This window comes from Muscardinus avellanarius (genome assembly GCF_963383645.1).
Source record: "Muscardinus avellanarius genome assembly, chromosome: 6".
NCBI classification, from domain to species: Eukaryota; Metazoa; Chordata; class Mammalia; order Rodentia; family Gliridae; genus Muscardinus; species Muscardinus avellanarius.
In genome coordinates this window covers 15,126,838-15,151,697 of record NC_137791.1, presented here as the reverse complement: position 1 = coordinate 15,151,697, position 24,860 = coordinate 15,126,838, and the positions used below count along the sequence as shown (strand labels likewise).

Genomic DNA, 24,860 nt, shown 5'->3' with positions numbered 1-24,860 from the left:
CAAGACAAAATGGTGAATTCTTAAGTCTATATAATCACTCCCAAATAGCTCTCACCTTTTTTATTCCTTTTATATACAATTGTATAGACTAAAAATGCATTTCTCGCAAAATATTTTCTAAACCCATTGTACATGTAGTAGGTTTAGTTGATAGTTTTAATTCGGCCATCTGCAAACATGGCGTAGTTTTATTTTTGTACCTTCTATCAGGTTTGCTGGACAATCGCCCATTAGCAATTGGTAATTGGGAGGAGGGTGTAGAATTACAGTTGTCCATCAACAATGCCACATTTCCTTTCAGTATGTTCAGCATAGTCTAGTATTCTATGACTAATCTGTTTAAAAATCTCAGAGCTATTGGAATAAATATTCAATGGAATCCAGATATTATTATCCCCCACCCCATCTTCCTGTGGTCTTGGAAAGGACCTTTGGCGTAGGGCAGAGTGGCTCCTCTGTGTATATCTTCGAAGACCAATGAGACCTGGAAATTGGATGTGCCTGTTACAGAGAAGTAAGGCAAGCATAAAGGGGTGGTTACCACCTAGAACCTTCATCTGAAGCAAGTAATATGTACCTGAAATTGATACTGGATGCCCAGAGCCCTTGATGACTGCTCCATCCACGGAGTATTGTGGATTCCCCTTCTTGGTTTTATTTGTTTAGTGACCAGGATCTCAGACAGCTGTCTCCCTGCCTTGACTCTGAGACATAGTAAATCTCCTATAGAGCTACTTTCTCTTGGGCCCTTCCTGGGATCATCACTGGCCCCTTGGATCAGCGGGGTAATTCTGTGGGGCACAGCTTCTCCTTGCTCTGATCTTTCTTTCGGATTTGATGATCTCAGACATCTTTCATGTCCTCTTTCTTGCCTTCCTAATGCATTAAAACACTCACTTTGCATTAGGAATAAAAATAAAATAAACTGTACCACACTGCTGTAAATCACTAACACAAATGGCATCGTGTTTTAAAGTCACCATCACATATCCACAGATAATTGAGGAGTTTTCGTAGACAGGATGGATTAACTGCTTCTTTCTCTCTGCTCTAAGGCAAGATGGGACAATTAGCAATTTATTTTATCAAAATCCACTGTTCTTTCTCTAACCCTAAAACCCATTTATTTTGTGTTTTATTGAAAACAGAAGGATATTCTGACACAGGTTTATTGGAATCTACCATTATAGATTTTCTGGTTTTCATAATAAGAGTGAGCTACGTATTACTGTGAACTAGAAAAGAAAAACATGCAGGGCTTTTAGCTCTTTTACATTATTTCTACAATATTTGAAATTCTCTTTAAAATAGTATTTTATTCACTATAATGATAAGAATACCATATAAAATATTTTTTTTTGTACTGAGGATTGAACCCAGAGTCATTCTACCTCTGAACTACATCCCCAGCCTTATTTTTTTATTTTGAAATAGATCTTGCTAAGTTACTGAGGCTGGCTTTGAACCTGTAATCCTCCTGTCTCAGCCTACAGAGTATTAGTATTACTGGTGCTTGTCATCATGCCTGGCTCAAAATACCTGTGTGTGTGTGTGTGTGTGTGTGTGTGTGTGTGTGTGTGTGTAAAGATCAAACCCAGAAGCATTCTACTTTCAGACTATACTCCCAGACTATTTATTTATTTATTTATGTTTTTATTCATGTTTTTATTTATGTTTTCATTTATGTTTGCAAACAGAGTCTCACTAGGTTACTGAGAGTCTTACTACATTGCTGAGACTATCATCTAATGTGTGATCCTCCAGTCTCAGCCTCCCAAGCAATGGGATTATGGGCATGTGCCACCAGGCCTGGCTCAACATATTTTTATATCTATTTTTATATTTATTTATTTATTTATTTATTTATTTGTAGTCCTGGGGATGGAACCCAGGACCATTGTACCTCCGAGCTACACCCCCAGCCCTATTTTATTAGTTTTTGAAACAGGGTCTCACTAAGTTGCAGAGGGCCTCATTAAGTAGCTGAGGCTGTCCATGAACCATGATCCTCCGGTCTCTGCCTTCCTAATGCTGGGATTACAAGCATGTGCCACAACACCCAGCCTTCAAAATATTTTTAGGAAAGAAAAATCTTAGGTTTGTAATGAGGATCAGGAGAATGCCATGATATATAACATCGTATATGTGCAATTTTTTTTTTCTGGAAGACTCACATTAAACGTAGTAGGTACTTGTAGAGATCACAGTGTGTATGAACATCTTGGTCAATCTCTATGAATGACAGAGAGGAATAGGTCTACGCCCCTAGTAGTTTACAATTAAATGACTCAATGTAATCAAGAAATAATCTACACTATCTCTAAACCTTTTTCTAGAAAAATAGTTGCTTCTTCATACTATCCATGCCTTTTCTGAACAATTTAGTCTTCTTCTTTCTGCCTGTGTTGCTTGAGGCTTCTTTTTTCTCCTTGATCATTTCTGACATTTGTGGTCTGGTTATGCATGGTCATAGCTATGATTTCAGCACTAGGAAAAATGAAACACTCTATGCATTTGTTCCATTTATAGAAATGGGAAAATAGAGCATAAATCTAATGTTTTACGGATAATTAATTTTAGATGAATTATTTGAATTGTTTTCTAAATAGTCTGCATAGAAAATGAGAAAACATACATCATAAGAGGAGAATATCTATAAATACAAGGAAAGAATGGACTGAGGAGCACACAATAAATGGAGAACTTATTTGAGATTGAGGCAAATAATTTGCTAAATGGGAGGAATGTCATCCAGAGAAAGGCGAGCAAGCACACCGTGTGTTGATGAAGAGTGCGGATCCCAGGGAGGCATTGGATGTGGTGGATATGAATCATTGATGACATTTAATGGACCGGTTTTAACTAAAAGAATGAAATGAAGCCACATTATGGGCGTTTAAGGAGAGAACCATTTGTACAAGCAGACAGGCAGAGGAAAAGCTATACCATTAGAAAAATGAGCAGTGAATACAAAGAGAATCAAACGAGGGGTTTTGTCTTTGATTCTCTCTAGTTTTCCATGGTGAAACGTCAACACATGTTTAGGGACAAATGGACCTTTGTGGCCTAAAGATCTGTTCTTGGTCTTCTGAAGTGGCTCTGGAGAGGGTAGCAATGATACAATCCCTGAAATGTGCCAGAAAGCCAACAAGAAGCCCCAAAGAGAGCAGAGGACTAGGCTCCCCATGTGATGCAGAGATGGAGCATTACATGACAGGGAAGAAAGTGGCATTATGACTTCCAGATAAGAAAAAACATTCAAGCCCGGCTGGGGTCCTTTAACACCTGAAGAAGAGAAGAGTTCACAGATGACTCTTTCTTATCGATATTCTACATGTAAAAGGTCTGAGAGGATAAAAAGTGTAATTTGGAGTTGGTTCTCAAAACCCTGTTGGCCCACCATTAACTCTTGAGTCCCACAGTTTTTGATGGGTGGCTTTAGAGGAAAAAGCCTTGAAGATTATTTTATTCACATCTGCTTTGCCAGCTTTAAAATTCAGATTGAGGATGGTTTTCATTGATATCTTCTTGTCTTCTTTAAACATGATTATTAAAATCTACTTTTAAAAAATAACTTGTAAAAGCTCTGCATACATGTTAAGAATTTTGACATTTAATTTTACTTAACTAACGTTAGCAGGGTACAACTTAGACTAAAGTATTATTTGCCCTTTGGGCTTATATTTCCAGTTTGCTTGTATGCTTGTCTTCCTTCCTTCCTACTATCTTCCTTCCTTCCTTCCTTTTATCTTCCTTCCTTCCTTCCTTTTATCATCCTTCCTTCCTCCTTCCTTCCTTCCTTTTATCTTCCTTCCTTCCTTCCTTCCTTTTATCTTCCTTCCTTCCTTCCTTCCTTCCTCCTTCCTTCCTTCCCTTTATCTTCCTTCTTTCCTTTTATCATCCTTCCTCCTTCCTCCTTCCTTCCTTCCTTCCTTCCTTCCTTCCTTCCTTCCTTTTATCTTCCTTCCTTTTTTAATGCTAGGGCTTAAACCAGAGCCTTAGGAATGCTAGGCAAGCACCCTACCACTGAGCTGCATCCTAAGCCACTCAGTTGGCATTTTCTGTTTTTAGCATTTCAATTTATCTTAACTCTCATATAAAAATAGATCAATGGAGCAAAGTTGGTTCAAGTCAGGATAAAATTAGAAAACAAATGAATAAATAGTGGAACTTAACATAATATGAAGTTTCTAAAAAGCAACAGGACTATATTGGGACAAGTAAACCTGCAAGTAAAAGTTTCGCAGATGCAGGTGCAAAAGGATATCTTAATTACAAATACAGTACAGAATATCTAAGATTAGATCTTATTAAATCAGGGAATGGAACAACTCCTCTTTGATATCTAACATTTTGCTTTTTAAAAATGTTGCCATGAAAATGGGAGTAGTGGTGCGCGCTTGTAATCCCCGCGCTTGGGAGGCGGACACAGGAGGATCGCGCTGGTTGGAAGCCAGCCATGCTGGCTTAAGAGAACCTGCTTCCAAATAAAAAATGTATAAAAAAAATAGGTCTGAGAGCATAGCCCGGAGGTAGAAGGGCTTCCAGGAACCCCAGTATCACCAAAAAAAAAAAAAAATGATGCCATGAAGCCCTTGAAAATATAACTAGCTTTTCAAACATAGGACAGAACTCTCTAGTAAATCAAGATAATTTTTTTCCAGAACAAGTTGGTGGTAATTCTTTCCTGAATAAAACTATTAGGTTTTGTGTCCAAAGGGAATGAAAAGGACAGCACTGCTGAGAGAGCATTCAGAATTGTGCTCAGTGTAAAATCAACTTAGAAATGGATGTGCGTGAGGGTATCCCTGAGCCGACGAGAGCTTGCCAGAGCATTTGTGACACACATTGTGTTCTGGGTAAAAAAGTCAATACTAAGTTTTGACAGACTTTGTTAGCAACTTGTATTGTTAGATTTACCATACTGTTCCATGCCATAGAGGGACCATCACATGAATGGGTATCTTTTACTACAAATGGATATAAGCACTGGAGAAATTTATCTATCACCTATCTCTATCTGTCTATCCATCTATTTCTGTATTTTATATATGTATATATCAGTTCCTAAATATAGTTGGTACACCTATCACATTTTCTCTAGCAATGAAGATAAAGACCATGTAAATAGATGTTTTCTTTAATTAGTGATAATCCTTTGAGCTCTGTCACAGACCAGGCGACATGTGATGGAATCAGTTCTGAGAACACAGGCTCCTTATATCTTCTATATGGAAAGGCTGTTGTAACCCAAAAGCGTGCCTCTGAACATGGGTCCACTTGGTAGAGTTCTCCTGTACTATGTGTCCCTGGTTTTCAAAGCCCTCTACCCATTGAAACTATCACAGCTCCTGAGCCTGGTCCCTTTACTTCAACAGGCTCTGGAAATTTCCTGAATTTATAAAGGAAGAGATGAGTGAGGCTAATATATCAAAGGACATCAACACACACACACACACACACACACACACACACACACACCAGAAGAGTCTTCAAACAGTCAAAGTATTCTGATAAACAGAGAGACTTTCTGGTATAAATTAAATATTTCCTAGGTTCCAAAATAAAATTTTAATTATTAGCTTTTGTTCTCATAGGTAGTAATGCAGAGGTGGTAAAAATGAGATTTCCTGGGGACAGTTCATACCTACGTGGAGAGACTTTTTCCGCATGTTAGAAGGGCCCATCATCGATAGTACAGAGCAGTGACCCCAGAGGCTACTGTTTAGTGCTGTGGACAGATTCAGGTGTGTGGGTGGGAAAGTGCACTGGAAGGCTCTCTCCCCTTCTCTCTTTCCTAAATATTTCTTTTCTATACGCATCTTTCTCAGTGCCTGAAAACTGTAGGGAGGAGGCCAGGCTCTAAGAAGAAATTACTCTGCAAATGGGGTCAGGTAGAGAAGGGCCCTTCAGTTAGCACATTCTAGCCCAGGCTTTGCTGTGGCAAAATAAAAACCAATACCTGATTCTCTATAATCATATTTATGAGACCTCAGTCAGATCCACTGAATTCTAGAAATTTACAAAGTAACTCTGTAATGATGAAATCATCAAGAGTTTAGCAATAGCTACTAGCTCAGATGCTCAGATGTTGGAGCAACATAGATCACAATTAGCCTCATCAAAGGACAAAACTCAGAGCCACTTCCCTGGGTCTAGATTTTTGGTGGCAGCTCTCCACAGGAAGTTGGGACCAGGGACAGAAAAGCTGCCTGGTAGAGCTGCAGCCAGGGAGAAGAAACAGTCACTTCTAGTTATCACCAAGAAGCAGAGTTAGGGGAACAAACTGGCTTGCTGGCTTCTGTATTTCGTCCGTTATTTAATCATCCTTCTTGCTTTTTATTGTGCTGACTTAATTGCAGGTTGTTGGGCTGCAAGTAGACTGGGACATATGGTTTCCTGTGATGGAGATCACACTGGGAGAAGGTACTTATAAAGAGACATGAGAGAAAGTCTATAGTTGAGCAGCACTTCTTCCCCTTTGACCATTCAGCCCTTCTTCTTACTCTTTTACCTAATCTTTTACCTAATCTATATTTGCAAATGAGGATTCTGGATTTTGTGTTTTAACACATTCTCCAGGTAACTTGCTTCACAGTAAGATTTGAGAACCCCTGGCTTAGTTTTGTAAATGTTACAGAGTCTAGTATCAAATTATAATTTCTATTTTGTGTTTCATTTGTACTCTACATGTGAGTATGTAAAAGTTGAAATTCCCTAGACTATTAAAACTGATTTTTCTGTATTTGTTGATTAACAAGCAATTAAAGATGATCAGTCTACATCAGATGTAGCGAAAATTCCATTCAATGTGAGATTAGCTAGTTTAATCACATCATGCAAAATTAAAGTGTTTAATTTTCCTAAACACATGGAATATCCTGAATATTAAAGATTTTAATATTTCTGACAAACTTGCAGATAAAAACAATATAAGACAATGTGAGAATTCTCACTTTTTTAATGTGTGCTATTGGGTTTGAAGTGGGGGCATTCTATTTCTAAGCTATACCTCCAACCCCTTTTTAGTTTTTATTTTGAAACAGAGTCTCACTAAGTTGCAGACGGAAATTTTCATATATTAGCCGTATGCTTGGCATCGCATAGAAGTACAAAAATGTTAAAAAGGATTGGCAGTACAAGGGGAAAATATATGGCATCTATCTATACCGAGCTAAAATTCCACATAGATATCTGCAGTAGATACATAGCTAGGGCATCATGTAACCTTAAAAACAACCTTAAGGTTGAAGATGTCTACAAAAGAGCAGGTGAAGGTACAATTGGAAGATTTCTTGCCATTTCAGCTTTTCTCCTCAATCCACTCCAGCCAGCATTTAGTTCATGTAGTTTCTTCCTTGTTCTGGTAGTAGGTCAGCCATGGTTATTTACCCCCTTTCTTACTCCGTGGCCTGAAGACCACCACACTCTTCTGTGACTGCTTATTTTCGATTTTTTACTGATTCCTCATTGTCTTCTGACCTCTGGATATTGCCCTGTCTCGAGAACCAGTCACTGGACATCTACTGGGCACCTTGTTGAACACAGCCTCTTCTTTAAATACCACTTAGGAACTATTGGCCTCCATATTTTCATCTCTGAACTATTGGTCTTCTCCTGATTCATATATGAGCACTTGTTCCTGATACAACCCTATGAACATTATCTTGCTACAAATTTTTGTCTAAGTTTATAACAGTTCCAACATTTTGGTTGCTTTGTGGAGATTGGGGGAATAAATTACGTTTGCTGATCCGTGTGTGTGTGTGTGTGTGTGTGTGTGTGTGTGTGTGTGTGTGTTACTAGGGATTGAATCCAGAGGCATTCTACCTCTGAGGGACACTTCATCCCTATTTTTAATTTTTACTTTGAAGCAGATCTTGCTAAGTCACTAAGCTAACCTGGAACTTGTGATCTTCCTGTCTCAGCCTCCCAAATTCTGGGATCACAGGCACGCACCACCACACCCAGCTATTGACATTTTCTTTCATACTTACCACACTGTAGTCCTTCAGAAAATGACACTGGATCTACTTTCAAACTATCTGCCACTCATATTAATACCACCCTGTGCGAGCCCTTCTTATCTCTCTTCCATATTACACCAAATATTTGTTTTCTCTCACAGCTGGCTTATCACAGCAGCCAACCCTTTACAAATGAAAGTCTAACTATGTATCTTCTCAGACTCTTCCCATAGCACTCCTTTTCCTTGTACAGTGTAAAATGCTAAATTGTTACACTGATCTGGATGCCATGTATCTGGCCTTGTTGGCCTCTGTTAACTCTTCAACCCTACCCTGCCTTTCTCGACCTCACCAGGTCTACTCTGCCACATTCAACTCCTGCTTGTTTCTTATGGTTTTTGAAATGGCTGTTTGCTTTGCCTGGAATATTTTAATCCCTTCTGGATCACTCATTCCATTCCTTTCAGTCTTTGCCTAGGTGTCAGTCTCTCGGTGAAGCCTTCCTTGACCATTCTCTTTAAGTTGTAATCTCCCTCTACCAGATAGAAGAGTAGCTGGCAGATTCTTCCTCATTCTCTAGGATCTCCTCAGACTCTTGACGATTTCCTTCACTGAAGTTCCTTTGCAGAAAATTTTAAACTTCATGCCCATCCCATTTATTAATTCTCAGTTTTATTTCCTAAGCTTTGGAGTCTTATTGAGGAAGTCTCTATCAGGGACTCTATGTTGGAGTCTTATAGTAATTGCACAGTTTCTGGTCTAATTTCTAGGTCGTTGATCCATCTCAAGCCCATGTTTGTGCAGAGATATTTAGAAAAGATAAAGAACATTAAAAATTAACACTAAAATCCCCAAATGACACAATAAAGATGAATAATTGAAATGAATATACCTATCTCAAGAGAAGAAACACAAATGGATAATAAGTACATGAAAAACTATTCGACATCTTTAGCAGTCAGCAAAATGCAAATCAAAATGTATTGTGATTCTAACTCCAGTCAGAATGGCGGGCTGCTTTTGTTCTTTATTCTTCAGAATGACCAAAGCTTACCTCCAGATTCCACCACTCACTGAAGACAAGCTGGCCTCCCCAATAGTGACATAAATTTAGTTGAAAGCTCACTTAGGCAAATCACTTGATTAATGGGCTGCATTTTATTGTCAGCCAAATAAGAATAATGTGTGTGTGTGTGTGTGTGTGTGTGTGTGTGCGCGCGCGCGCGCGCGCGCGTGCATGCGCATACACATACATATGTATCTGGTGTTTCAAAGTACATTCTTTCATTATCTCATCAGAAAAAGGGAAGTAAGTATTTCTACTGTCAGGTTCTCTTACAAAATAATGTCATGTCATACTTATGAATGTTAATGAGATGGGTAAGAGAATGATTGATTTTCTCAGGGTAGTTGTATTTTTCCTGTATACAAACAACCCAACCTACTGATCCAGTTAAATTTGATTATGAAGTTTATAGTTTGAATCAATTTGGATCTTCTTTTCTGTTCAGTAGCCTTTCCTTTTTTGCCTTGTCGATATTCTTGCAAATCTGTATTAAATTCATTAGTTTTTTTTATTATAATCACTAATTCCCTCATAATTTTAAAGCATTTTTTCCTCTTTGGAATATTGTCTATCAGTGAGCTCCAGAAAACATCATGAGTAAGATAAGTTCTTTGGTCCCACAGTGACAAGTAATATAGATGCTAAACAATCTAGTACTCTTTTTTCCTGTTGGAAAGAAATGAATTTGACCTACATTAATTCCAGGGTCTTCTATGACTCAGTTTCACTGTGGTCATATCCAGTAACAAACCAATGACCAGAAATAACCCAAAATTAGTTTCATCCTTTAATTAAATTATAAAGAGGAAACAAGTAACAACTTATTATTTTTACCTTGTCATCCTTTTTTTCCCCAACTCTAATTCACTCTATTTAGCATGCTATTATCTCAAATATTCATTTTCCTCATTTCTATTTTTCCATAAACCACACTGTAAGCCCTTTATTTTCCAGTCTATTTTTTCTTCTGCCTTTACCTCTTTGCTCTCCTAGTTCACAAAAACTCAGAAAAAAAAAAAAAGAAATGGAACTTTCCTTGGGAATCAAAGATAAAGAGTAGAATTGAAAGGTTTCCTTATCACATGGAGCCGAGATGAGCAGTCTGAGAATACTTACACATGAATAAATTTCATTTCCATTATTAAATTATGACTATATGAGTGCCCCAAATTACCAAATAGAGGGGTGCTTCAAGTAAAAAACAGGAGCCACAGGAATGGAATAACCCATAGGCTTTATGTTCCTGTGACCTCTTTCCTTTTTATTTTGGAATAGTCCAAAGCACCTTTATTTTCATTATTTTCATCCTCTATTTTAGCTCATTTATGCCTTTCCAAATACCTCAGGAGTTACTTGAATCTGTATTCTGAGAAATACTCCAGATCCCATTCTTACTTGACTCCAGGATTTCAAAGAGATGAGCCAGAGGCCGTGGCTCCTAGCAGAAGCCCAGGCCTTTCAGCCATTTGTCTTTTTCTTGGCTCTCATTCCTATAGTTGTGAATTCAGTTCCTCCCTTGTTATGAGGAAGAGAAGGGCTGAGCCCTTCTCTTGTTTGTTTGTTTATTTATTTATTTATTTATTTATTTATTCATTTATTTGCTTATCTTTAATTTTACATTTTTTTATTGTAACTTTTTTATTTTTATTTTTATGTGGAACATATTGAAAATGGCATATATTGCCGGGTGTGGTGGCACATGCTTTAATCCCCAGGCTTGGGAGGCTAAGACAGGAGGATCGCACAGGTTCAAAGCCAGCCTCAGCTACTTAGTGAGGCTCTCAGCAACTTAGTGAGACCCTGTTTCCAAATAAAATATAAAAAATAGGTTTGGTCATATAGCCCAGAGATATAAAGCCTCTGGGTTCCACCCCTAGTACCACCAAAAAAAAAAAAAAAAAGGCATACATTTAGACTGTGCTTGGCGCCCTCCCCACCCTGTCCCTTTCCCCCCTCCACAATGAGTATCCAGGCTAACCATGCTATATTTATATTATTACACAAATTCGGATATAGGTCCTTCATTAATCAACCTCAGCTTTCTTCCTCTCCTGTCTTTCCATTCTAGCTTTGGTGAGATTTCTCCTCCATTGTCTGGAGTCCCTCTAGTATCCCTAATGCTCCCTAGTTTGAGCATATTAGAGAAAACATATGTCCCTTCTCTTTCTTTGCTTGGCTGATCTCACTTAACATAATGCTCTCCAGGTCTTTCCATCTCTTGAGAATGACATGATTTTGTTCTTCTTTATAGCTGAGTAGAATTCCATTGTGTGTTTTTCCCATAATTTTGCAATCCATTCATCTGTTGATGGAGACCCAGGTTGGTTCTATATTTTGGCTATTATGAATTGTGCTGTATGAACATAGATATGCATATGTTACTATAGTTCTCTGATTTCAACCCCTTTGGAAAGATACCGAAGAGTGGTAAAGCCAGATCATATAGTGGATCTACTCCCAGTTTTCTAAGGAATCTCCACACTAATCTCCATAGTGGCTGAACTAGTTCGCACTCCCACGAACAGTGTAAAAGAGTTCCTCTTTCTCCACATCCTCGCCAGCATTTGTTGTTGTTTGATTTCTTTATGCTTGCCACTCTGATTGGGGTTAGATGGAATCTCAGTATAGTTCTGATTTGTATTTCCATGATGGCTAATGATTTTGAACATCTTTTCATTTATCTATTGTCCATTTGTATCTCTTCTTTTGTGAAGTGTCTATTCAGTTCAGTAGCCCATTTCTTGATTGGGTTGTTTGTTTTGCTAGTGTTGAGTCTTTTGGACTTTGTGTATTCTGGATATTAGCCCCCTATCTGAGTGGTGGCTGGTAAAGATCTTTAATTTTTTTTTAATTGGTGCATTATTGGTACATTTTATAGAATAAAAGATGGTTGAGGCATACATGCACACATCACTCTTTAGCCCTTCCCCAATTCCCACCCCATTCCCTTTTTCCTTCCTCCTTCTTATTTTTGGCTTAGTGATTGACTTTGATATGTTTGTGAATATACATCAAGTACATTAGAGAATTCCCCCCCACCCCCTTCAGTTAGGTCACTTTATTTGCTCATCTGTGGTTTCTCCTTCTTTGTCTAGAGTTTCTCCTATGACCATTTTTCTCCCTAGCTTCATACATTATGGAGAGAATCTGATTTTTTTTTTTTACTTTTTTGTAGCTGACTAATCTCACTTAGCATAATGTTATCAGCAATCAGAGAGATGCAAATCAAAACTACCTTGAGATTTCATCTAACTTCAACTAGAATGCAATCATTAAAAACACAACAACAAATGATGGTGAGGATGTGGAGAAGTGGAAACTTTAATACATTGATAGTAGAATTGCAAATTAATGTGAACACTTTGGAAAACAGTATGAAGGATCTTTAAATGAATGGGAATGAACCTACCATATGATCTAGCAATTCTACTTGCACATATATACCAAAAAAAAAAAAAATGGAAACCAAACTACCAAGCTAATGCATCTGTATCTGTGTTCATAGCTGTACAATTCGCCATTGTCAAACTATGGAACCAGCTAAGATGTCCATCAACAGGTGAATGGATTACAAAACTATGGGATATGTATACAATGAAATTTTACTCAGCCATAAAGAAGAACAGAATTACATCATTTACAGGGAAATGGATGGAACTGGAAAACATTATGCTAAGTGAGATTAGTCAGTCACAAAAATCCTTCTCTTTAGGACAGTACTTCTCCTTGTACATCTGCCTTCTGAGATTTTCTTTTTTTTTCTTTCTTTTTTTTTTTGTGGTACTGTAATTCCTGGAAGCCCTTCTACCTCCGGGCTACAATCCCAGAACTATTTTATACTTTTTATTTGGAAACAGGGTCTCTTAAGCCAGCACAGCTGGCTTCGAACGATCCTCCTGTCTCCGCCTCCCAAGTGCAGGATTACAAGCATGTAAGACCACGCCCAGCTGAGATGCTTTTTATCTTGGTGAACTCCACCAGCAGCCAGGCCCTTCTACAGAGAGGTTAGACATTGGAATTACATTCCAAAATTCCTTTCTTCTCTGCCTAAACTTTGAGAAACCCTCTTTCACTCCAGTTTTAGAATTTTGTTCACTCTTGCAGGCCTTTCTTTGCTGTTGCTATAATTGGTTTATAATTGGAAATTGACCCTGGAGAAAATAAGATGATAATCCAGTTCCCTTCAATGCCAGGACCGTGGTCACTTGCTTGCATACAGAAGTTGTCCATGAAGTTCAGCCCAACTCCCAGGAAGACTGACCCCAGGGTTCACATAAAGCATCCTCTACCCATGTCTTCCTTATGTGCTCAGCTCTGTTGTGTCTGTGCATTAAAATATCTCATCTTAAGGAGACCTGAATTTAAGTGTTAGTGAGCCATTTAACTACAAACCATTTCCCAGCTTTTTGGCATGACTTTAAATTGTTTGGAGATTCTAAAATCAAATCACGAGTGATTCTTCAGGGAAAAAAAGAAAAAGAAAACCCTGAGCCTGGTGTGGTGGTGAACACCTTTAATCTCAATAATTGGAAGGCTGAGACAGGAGGGTCGCAGGTTCAGGGACAGCTCCAACAATATAGCAAGACTCTCAGCAACCTCGTGAGACCCTCCTTCAAAAACAAAAAAAAAAGAGTCGGGGTCTAAGTAGGAGATAGAATGCCTCTGAGCTCAATCTTGGGGTCAATCTCCAGGACAAAGAAGAAGAAAGGAGGAGGAGGAGGGGAAGAGGGAGGAAAAGGAGGAGGAAATAATTAATATGCTAACATTTAATCTTATCCCCATTCATCACATGTCATGGCTCCCAATGTGCAATATTGAGAAGGGAATTTTGAAGAACTTTTAGTATGGGGCTTTGAATATATTTTTTAAGTATTTTAAAAATATGGTTTTTTTCCATTGTTATTGGTGATGAACCTTGAAATTCATTTAAGAGGAAATGCTGAAAATGTAGGTCGGAAATATTCGGCTCTGATCAGATTGGGGTTTTTATATTTGATTTCTTATATTGCCTCCTTCATAAATTGGAAATCAGAAATACAATTTAAGTAAAGTTGGTTTCTGTAAAGCTTTTACAATATTTTTCAAGACTGCTTAGCCTTCAAAAGCATGTAATTTATAATCATAAGATATATTAATGGCTTTTACCTGATTATATTTGTCTTCTTGCTAGCACAAGTAGCTGAAATTGTTTCAGACTTAATTAGAGAAAAGACTTGGTACAACAGGGTATAATCCTAACAGAGTGGACTGTGACAGAATTATTCTCCATATGTTAATCTTTTAAACTTAGAAGTACAGGTGCTTTGTTATAGTTAGATATAAACTCTCCCCTAAAGAGCTCATTTATTAGTATTCAGGGTTGATCATCCCAGCAGAAAGGCAAGATTCAGGAGAGATTTGGCTCAATGGCCCAGGACTATAAAATATATATTTTTGCCCCTGCTTCATCCCTGTGCTTCTCTTTGTCTCCTCATGGCTGGATGATAGTTGTCATGAGCTCTCTCCAATGCTCAACCAAAGCAATAAGAGAACTTTCCTTCCCTCTGTTCCACAGGACCCCTAGAGTATCATAGGTCACTTCTGAAGTCAGGATTTAAGTTTGGATTGGCTTAGACAATGCCCATTCCTGAATTCTCCTTGATTCCAAGGGTTCTGGATTATACCAGTTAATCAGAGTGGAGGTATGATGATCCATGTAAATTTTATGGCTCCTACTCATTGGCAAATGAGTGGTAAGGGCCTAGGAAGGCAGCCATAATTTTCATTTCATCGTGGAATATTCTGGCAGCATTAGATCCTCTGACTTTGAGGGAACAAAGGTCCTGCTATGATATTGTTAGCTGGACAGCTCCATCAGCTGGGTAGTCTTAGAGTCACTCATGTTTACTAGCCAGGATTCTGCCTGTGATTCAGGCCAAGGTCATATTTGAAACTCTTGTTGACAAAATCCCATTTGACAGAACACAAAGAAAACAGGTATGAACAAGTGACCTTGAGTCTGCCTATTCTGTTCCATAGGAGAGTGGTAGGGCAGCATCCACTGTGTTCCTGGGTGTCTGTGATGGGGAGTTGTGCCCATCTGTGTGTGAGGACAATATTTCCTACCTTGATAAGGTCCTGACTTTTCCCATCTGAGGCTATGAACTCTTCCTAAAGAGCAACTAATATCTCCCTCTGTTTTCTAGAGTTGACACAGGATTTAATAACGTAGCCTCTTCCACCATGACTTTTATTAATTGTTTTCCACTACGAGTCGATGAGGCATGACAGGGTTACTGTCCTCATTTTCGCAGTTGACGAAATAGGGACAGAGTTTTAAGCATCTTGCCCAAGACTAACACATCAAAGTGGGGCAGAGTTGGCACTAAGAAATGATTTTCCTGGAATCTTGGCTCAGGGTTTTCTTTTAAGAGAATTATGAAAGTTTCAACAAAAATAGAAGTAATCATAAATAAAAAAAATAGTTGGGAATCCATTACCCCGCCTCAGAAGTTTTTTTTAAGAAAGAAATATATAGAGATAGCGTGAAAGTCCTTTCAGTAACAACCACCGATGCTTCCATTTCTAAGACTCCCCTCCTCTGAAAAGAAATATCAGTGGTCTGAATTTGATACTTTACATTCTTATACATATATTTATTCTCATATATATACATCCTTTAAAATGTGAAGATATTATTGCTGTTATTTTGTATGAATCCGCTTATAATCTTTGGTGTTATTTTTTGGGGGTGCACAACATAGACTTTCAGGGAATATTTTAGATCCAAATTATAATAAGCATTTTGACCATGGAGTTGCCATAATTCAGTGTTTTGCAAAGTTTTGTACTGATCCTATGTATTTTTTGTATGTATTTGGTAAACTGAGACTAGAATTTTTAAAAAATGGAAAAGTAAATATTTGTAAAATTTTTGTTTGACAGGAGTCTGTGTGTGTGTGTGTGTGTGTTTGTGTTATTTGTGACTTCTATTGGTAGGATGTAATTATTTTATAAGTTGGAGTTCATTTTATAAAGATTATATATATTTAAGATATAAAATTGAATGATTTTATATACATATATTGTAAAATAATCCCCATAATAGAACTGTATAAAGTGACATCTATCACTGTGTGTGAGAGCACTAAGAATCTACACTCTTAGAAACTTTCAACTATACAATAAAATATTCTTAGTTATAGCTACATCGTTACATATGAGACCTACAAAACTTTCTGTCTTAATAAACTTCTTTTCCTGTACTGTTTTTTTTATTATTTATTGGTGCATTGTAGTCATACATCTTAATGGAGAACAGGATTGTAGAGTCATACATGCATACACCATTTATTTAGCCCTTCCCTAATTCCCTCCCCATCCCCTTCCCCCTCCTCTATGGCTTAGTGATTGACTTTGATGGGTTTATAAATGTTTGTCATGGACTTTAGAAAATTTCTCTTTTCCCCTCCCTTCCCTCTCAGGTTGCCTAATTTGCTCATCTGTGGTTTCTACTTCTTCATCTAGAGTTCTTCCTATGACGCTCTTTCTCCCTTGTTTTTAAGTCTTTGTGAGCCTTAAAAAAATTTGAAAGCCTTATGTGAGCTGACCTGAGAAAACATCTTAGGAACCCCACGGATAAGGCCAAGCCCCAATTTAATACTCACTGATTGGTCCTATATTCACCAGAATAGCAGAATGGGCTCTTTGTAAATCCTGCCCTGGGCCATCCACTCCAAAAACGTTGTGCTCTTCATACTCCGAGTTTCTATAGTTCTGCCTTAGGATGTCTTGCTTTTACTAATATTATCTCCTCGACCTTAAAAATGTTCCCAGAAGCCACAAAGCATTACCTCTGCTAGGTACTCAACCATAAAATAGAAGAGTAAATATTTGTAAAATTTTTGTTTGACAGGAGTCTCTCTGTGTGTGCGTGCGTGTGTGTGTGTGTGTGTGTGTGTGTGTGTGTGTGTTATTTGTGACTTCTATTGGGCCTGATGCAATTATTTTATAAGTTGGTGTTCATTTGATAAAGATTGTATATGTTTAGGATATAAAATTGAATTATTTTATATACATCTATTATGAAATAATCCCCATAATAGAACTGTATAAAGTGACATTTATCACCATCCTCTAAATTGCCCACTCCTTCCCAGGAGCCCAGCATCTTCACTAACTCATGTCACATCCATAATATATTTTCCTGCACTCAAAATTGACCTAAACATCTATCCCACCTTACTAAAACATGGATATTTTGAAGGCAGGTCTTTATATCATGAGAACATATGTTCATTTTTTATGCATATGCTCTGTTCTTTATTGCTTTTTAAATTATATAAAATTATACCAAATCTAATGACCTAATAACGACCATGATTAATATACAAACCAATGCTTCACTCTGTCTGTAATACACAGAGAGGTCAGCGTATGCACATGTACAACACATGTGTGTGTACGTGTGAGACAATGATGTAGGAATAAATGCATTCAGTAATATGACCAATTGCTCCTTTTTAAGAATGTCAAAAACTTTTTGTGCCAATGATATACTTTTTATAATTTTTAAAGTCCACTTGTAACCACTTGTAATTTTAATTTACAGGTTAATCTAGAGGGTTTTTTTTGGCGGCCATTTATCAACATTAAAAGCAGCCATGGTGTCTCTGACTTCTCATTCATTCTTCGCATGCTTACAGTGTAAATTTAGAGGCACTAAGGTCATCCTTACCTTTGACTGGCTGCGGAGCCCCATCCTGCCTTTCTAGCACTCCCTGAGAGTGTATCTTTTATCTTTGGTCTGTGTCCTGTTAAAATTCCTGCTTATAAGAATGGCTCCTACCTAGCAATGCAATATTTTTCCTCAAACCTTCTCTTTTTCTTAAGAGCATCATCTGTGGTTCCATAGCAAGAATTTGATTTTTCAAAGTTACACCTGTTAGGAACTAGTATAGTAGAATCAAGTATATATTTTACATGAACATTTTGAGTCTCACTTTCTTGCCATGGGATATGTATATAAATTGTACCTGACTGTCTTCTGTTCTATGGTCATGAAATCCAAGATAATATATAGTTTTCAATGAGCATTTCTACTTTAACTACAACTTCCTTTCTGATAGATACACATTGCTAGTTTAGTTCATTTGAATATACCAACTACTTCTACTCTGACATATGGACACTTTATTTTATGAAGCTGATGTCCAGAATTACTTGGCTACATTGTTTTGCTAAGCAAACATCTGGTACAAATTAGGAAAATACAAAGTCTCATCACTATTAAGAAAATTGATTTTATGGTCTGAATCAGGAATATATAACCAATTTCTTTTTTATGTAACTGGGCAAACTAGGTATAGTCTCTATTTCTTCTGTATCTCTTTTTTTTTTAGCTTCAAAACTGTCAAGAAGTCTTTATACCTCCTTTTGTACATTGGACCAACAGTACATGCTCATAGCGTGCAGTACTAACCCAACACTCTTTTAGAAAGTCTTCTTGTTTCCATGACTATATTTTAACCTTGAATCCAACCTCACCATGTCTCAGGAGCAATTCTGTCTCAAACGCATGCCATGTGTTACTAAATGCTTTAGCTGTTAGTTTGTAGAGATCTGAGCTTCCAGTGTTATTTCCCACTCCCTACTCAGTTATCTCATATCATTAATTATTGCCTGTGTTCGTTCTCTTTTCTGTCTTACCTGTGCTCCTTTATAGCCAGGATAGAATTTTTTTTTTCATCAAGGTACTTTTGGCAATGTCCAGATCAAATTTGTATTGTTAGCCCTAGGAAGGTTGCTTCTGGCCTCTGAGTAAGAGCTCAGGAGTTCTGCTAACTGCAGTGGATGGTATCCACCCCTCATCTTCCCACAAAATTTTCTCCGATTCAAAATGTCATTAATGCCAAGCTTGAAGAAACATGCTGTATGGAAACTGACCTCCTGTTTTATAAAAATTAAGCTTTCCTATTCCTCTCATCCCTTAGATGTTCAATGTAATGGGTTCTTTTGATTTACACTAATTATTCAGTGGCAAAAATATCCCATGGGGTCTCTGTCTTATGACGATTAAAATGAGTCAACACCCACCGTCTTCATAAAAAAAATGTTTTTCTTGTTGGAAAAATAGTAACTTATGACCACTTGATATTACCACATTACACAGAATAGGAAATTAAAAACCGAAGCCTGTTTCTAGTAAAAGAATCAAACTGGAGAGATTAGTAAGGATGCTTATCCTCAAATACTCTCTGCTCCAGAGGACAATTTGTTGTTTTGAAAGTTGCTTTTGCAAATAGACTAAATAAACACCATGTGTAGCTTAAAATTAACACTCTTTCATTTTTCATCCTTCCTTTTTTCCTCCCTTTAGACATCTCACATTTTCAAGAACAAAATGATTTGAAAGGATTACTAGAAAACCTTCATCAAAATATTCAAGCCAAAAAAAGAAAGAATGTAGAAATCATGTGGCTGGCAGCGACGGTAAGCGTCCCCATGTCTGATCTCTTTCCCCCAGTGGATTGCAGGAGGCATTATGAAGTCTACTTTGCAAGGTCTGACCTCCGCCCTTGGAGTTAACAGATGTCATCCTCCACTGTCCAACAGAGGAGACATTACCACTCCTATTGGTAGTTCTGTGGATGGACTTAGACCATAAGGGGGAGGGAGATTCATTCAACAGGAGAGAAGCTTAATCCTTGGCTCTTCTTCCTGCCCCTGGATGTGTTTATCACTCTGCAGTGTTTGTGATGTCCTTAGTACCTCAGGTTGGGATGTCAGTTGTCTGTATCACCAGGATTTTTAACTGAAGCTCTAAATACATATGGTTCCAACAGAATGTGATGATCAGACTCTGAATCACAGCCTCAGTCAGGTTCCTGGACATACTGCTCAGTTAATGAGCTTGTAAATGTGTTGGTTAATTTAGGTATTGGCATAGAATTTATTACTGATGGATTGCTCTTGGGGCGATAAGCTATATTTTGTATGGCTCTTCTTCACTTAATGGTACCCTTAGGGTGGAAGATCAGCCCATTTTTTTCATCCCCTACTCCTACACGAGTTAGGGAAAGAATCACGCCTGTATTTTTTAAGCTCTTTTCTGGAAGTCTTGAGGCACAGCTCTTATGAGATTTTGTTAAAAGTTCATACCCAAGGATCCTTCTTTAGGAAAGCATCCTTTTATTAGGAAAGATACACCGGGAATATCTAGGATGAGTGCAGTGCTTGTAGTTTCTGCAGTGCTATGCTTATAATTTGGAGTTCAGGTCAGCTAAGCTTTAATCATGCTCTATTTATTCTCCATTGTTAACTTTTAAAACAAAGCCTTTCCCTTACTGCCAGTGCTTCAGCTCTAATCCAATATGACTTACTTACTGTGGGAGAGAATAAATGGATAATTTACTGAGAGATTATATAAAATAATTTACCAAGAGCGGGACTGAGAAAAGCTACTTTAGTTTCTCTTAGGCTTTCTTGGAGCCCCAGGCAAGAGCATCCAAGGTAACAGTATGCAACCTTGATTTCATGAAGCTTATTAACACTGGTCCCATTTAGCACTCTGCGGCATCACTCGAAGGCTAAATAAAATAGCTCTTCCACAGTGTGATTGCTCTTTGCCCAGATTACTGTGGCTATTAATTTTTACAAAACTTTCACCATGGTAGGTTATAAGTTTGCTTTTCTATTTTACTAATTACATGTTAACGTTGAGGTAGTTTGATCACATTTGCTGAGACCCTCTGACAACTTAGAAACACGTAAGTCATTGTATACATATTGTTGTGTTAATAGATAAGGATAAAGACATACCAACATAAATGTATATTTTCTCTTAGTATATTCTAGATGCCCATTTTTAATATATAAAATGTCTTTCTATAAATCTCTTGCAGTTCTGAAGTATTTTTCTAAAACATGTACACTAATCAAATATGACAACTATCCATCTTAACAATGGAATGAGTGATCTGTAGCATTGCTGGAGGCGGATGCCTAGGTGTTGCAATCCAAATTGGAGGCAAAGGGACTTAATACTCTTAAAATGAAGAAGTACAGAAATTCCTTTTGACAGTTTTCAAAAAACTTTTATTTCTGTCTTTTTCCTCTCTAAAAGCTGTTTACTGAAATAATGCTGTTAGTGTTTACATCCTAATTGAAAAACACAAAGCTATTTGGTTTTGTATTGATTTAATTTAAATAGTAAAAATTAGAATTTAGCAGAGCCAGATGCTAATCAAGCATGCTTAATTGATCTTATATAGTTTGAGACTCAGAAATTCAGAAATCAAGACCCCAGGTGTCTACTCTAATGGAGCTGCTCCTGCCTCCACTAGACTTTAAATTTAGAGCTCCAAATATTCTAAGATAGGAATATGAAACAGCAACAATAAATTTTAAAAATATTATTTTTAAAAATCATATCTCAAAAGTAGCATTAATGTAGATTTTACTATTGTAAATATCGTCAGCTTTTAAAATGTGGCATTCTGCTTATTTAAAAAGATTAGAACTCTCTAAGTGCAAAAAGATTATAAGGTAAAATCATTCTCTTATATTTCTGTAGTCCCTTCTATTGGAAAGAGACAGTATTAAAAGTGTAAATTAATAAGAAAATATACATCCTATTTTAAAGATCAGAATCACAATTAAAGTATGGTAAAAAACCCTTTATGAAAAACTACTATTTCCAGGCATGGTGGTGCAGACTGGTAATCCCAGCATTCAGGAGGCTGAGGCAGGGAATCGTGGTTTGCAGACAGCCTCAGCTACTTAGTGAGGCCCTTTGCAACTCAGTGTGACCCTATTTCAAAAAATAAAGAAAAAAATACTAAAAATATAAAGACAAATAGGGCTGAGGGTATAGCTTGGATACAATGCCCCTGAGTTCCATCCCCAATACCACAAAAAAAACTATCATTTTCTTCTCAAAACAGGCAATTTTTAAGGACCCTTGATGCCAGATAAATGTCACATTAAATGTGTTTTAAATGCACGTTGAATATCATTGTTGATTACTTACATTTCACATCAGAATACAGAAGGGATCGAAGGGAAAGCAATGGAATGATTTACCTAGTCTCCATTTGGCAATGAGACAAGAGAATATCACTGCATAGAGATTTTTCTCTGACCTAAATTAGAAAAAGAGAAAGAAGGAATTATAATGGAGGATACCATAACAAAAGAGGAGTGAAAGAATTGGTTTGTGGGCTTAGTGAAGCTGTACTTGCCCTGGCTCTGCTCTAGAGTGTGAAAGCTACTTTTCCTACAGAAACCTCAGCTTTCTCATCTGTAAAGTGAGAATAATCGTGCCTTCCTCTGAGACTCATGTGTCATTTATTAAAAGAGCAAATCCATATGGCATTGATATCTTTTGTGCACAGTAGCTGCTCAACAAATAGGGGACATTTTTCGTGTTCTCGGCATTGCTGAACGTTTCCGTCATCTCATGTCATGTAAATATTTCAAATCTCAAACTACGTCAAAGACCTAGAAATTAGACCAAAGCTTTGAAACCACTAGAAGAAAACTTAGGGCCAACTTTTCAACATATAGTCACATGTTGCGACTTACTCAATAATGTTCCTAAGGCTCTGAAAATGAAACTGAGAGTTAACAAATGAGGTTGTGTCTATTAAAAACCTTCTACACAACAAAGGTGTTTAATAAATCCAATCAAGAGAGCCTACAGAATGGATGAAAAATTTTGCCAGCTACTCCTCTGACAGAGTATTCGGAATATATAAAGAGTTCAATAAACTAAGTACCACAACCCAATGAATAAATAAGCAACTGAACTAAGTAGACATTTCTCAAAAGAAGAAACATAAATTACATGAAATATATTTAATAACCTAATAATTAGAAAAATGCAAATTAAAACTCCACTGAGGCTGGGCATGGTGGCGCACACTTGTAATCCCAGTTCTCGGGAGGCTGAGACAGGAAAATCACAGGTTTGAGGTCAGCCTCAGCTACTTAGAGAGGCCCTCCACAACTTAATGAGACCCCGTTTCAAAATAAAGAATAAAAAATAGGGCTGGGGGTGTGGTTCAGAGGTAAAATGCTTCTGGATTTAACCCCCAGTACCACAAAAAAATTAAAAAAGAAACTACACTGAGATTTCATCTTACTCCAGTTAGAGTGCCAATTATCAAGAATACAAATATTAATAAATGATGGTGAGGATGGGATTATGAATTAGTACAATCACTATGAAAAATCAGTATGGAGTTTAATCCAAAGGCTAGGAATGGAACCACCATATGACCCAGCTAGACCACTCCTCAGCATCTTTCCAAAAGAATTATAAGTCAGAATGCTATAGTGATACATACATACTTCTATGGGTAGCAGCACAATTCATAATAACTATGTTGTGGAACCAACCCCAGTGTCCATCGAAAGGTAAATGGGTAAAGTATATCTCACACACATAAAAAATGAAATTTTACTCAGCTCAAAAGAACAAAACTCTGTTATGTGAAGGAAAATGGATGGAACTAATGAACATCATGCTAAGTGAAGAAAGCCAGGCTTATAAATCAAGAACTCCATTTTTCTTTCATATGTGGAAGCTAGAGAGAATAAAGGAAAAAATAGAGAACTCATGAAAACTAGGAGAGATACCAATGGAGTAGTGGAAGGAGGCCATGGGAGGAAGGGAAAGAGGGAAAAGGAGCTGTGGGAGGGGTACACCAAATGATGTTATTGCATACGGGGATGTATCACGGTGAATCTCACTATCATATACAACTGCAATGCATATTTTTTAAAATCTCATCACATAAAGCCGAGCATAGCAAACGTTTCTCAAATGCAAAATAAAATCATCGTAGCTAGTGAAGATTCAATCAAGTGCCTGATCCAGAGAAGGCGGGGTCTTCTCCATTTCCAATGCCTTTGCTTCTGAGTGACTATCGGTCTTCACGATCCTCTGAGATCAGGCTCCCTCTCGGGTCCCATCTGCCTCCTCTGCTGCATCTTCCCCCTCTCCTATGGCTTCGGCAGCCCCACATCTCGTGCACAAAGGGCTAGACAAATCTCCACTGGCTTTTGAATGAAAGGGTAATGTTTTTACCTTGATAGGGGAGATGGAACCGACTGGCTTTCATACATCAAACCAGACTTTTCATTAATCGGTTTAAACCCAAAGTCATTGTTGGGTGTGCTTAGACTGGCCCATGTTTAGAAGAAGCGCATGCTGGGAATAAGCAGAGGAACAATAAACTGTCTCCGTATGTGTCACAGATTTGTCGCAAACTTAATGGTATCCGTTTCACCTGCTGCAAAAGTGCCAAAGACAGGACATCGATGTCAGTGACCCTGGAGCAGTGCTCCATCTTGAGGGACGAGCACCAGCTACACAAGGACTTCTTCCTCCGCGCACTGGAGTGTATGAGAAGGTATCCTACCTGTCTTAAGGTCTTTTTTTAAAATTTTAATTCTAAGGTCATTTTGAGTTTTTTTTTTTTAATATACTGAAAGATGAAACATTTAGTAACTTCCCCATATTTCTGTGGTTTATTGCACATGGCATGAGACGTAGATAATTTTAAGTAGTCCCTTATTTTTTTTAGGTAATACAAGGAAATATAGCCATACATCCATTTGATAATACGCACGGAGAACTATTTTATTCTCGATTAGCTCATATTGAAGGGCTCTGAGCATTTTATATTTGTAATGTGAAGAGCCAATTATTTGTGTGTTAAGTGGTTATAACTATGTGCAAAATAAAGCTAAGTCACTATCTAAATAAAACCTTTCCATATTGCAAATAATAGGCCATCTTCCCAGGGCCTGTGATGTCTCCGGGCCGGTAACCTCCTTCCTAG

General features: G+C 37.5%; 1 protein-coding gene across 8 annotated transcripts in view; it reads left to right on the top strand.

The window, feature by feature from the left end:
* Window positions 1-24,860, top strand: part of INPP4B (inositol polyphosphate-4-phosphatase type II B) — a gene marked incomplete at both ends in the record, with an annotated part of 387,908 nt that overhangs the window by 320,571 nt on the left and 42,477 nt on the right. For all 8 annotated transcript variants that reach the window (XM_080697036.1, XM_080697033.1, XM_080697032.1 and 5 more), the window contains 2 exons: window positions 19,391-19,503; window positions 24,274-24,428. In XM_080697036.1, coding sequence (XP_080553162.1) covers window positions 19,391-19,503; window positions 24,274-24,428 — 268 coding nt within the window. The remainder of the gene's footprint in view (window positions 1-19,390; window positions 19,504-24,273; window positions 24,429-24,860) is intronic.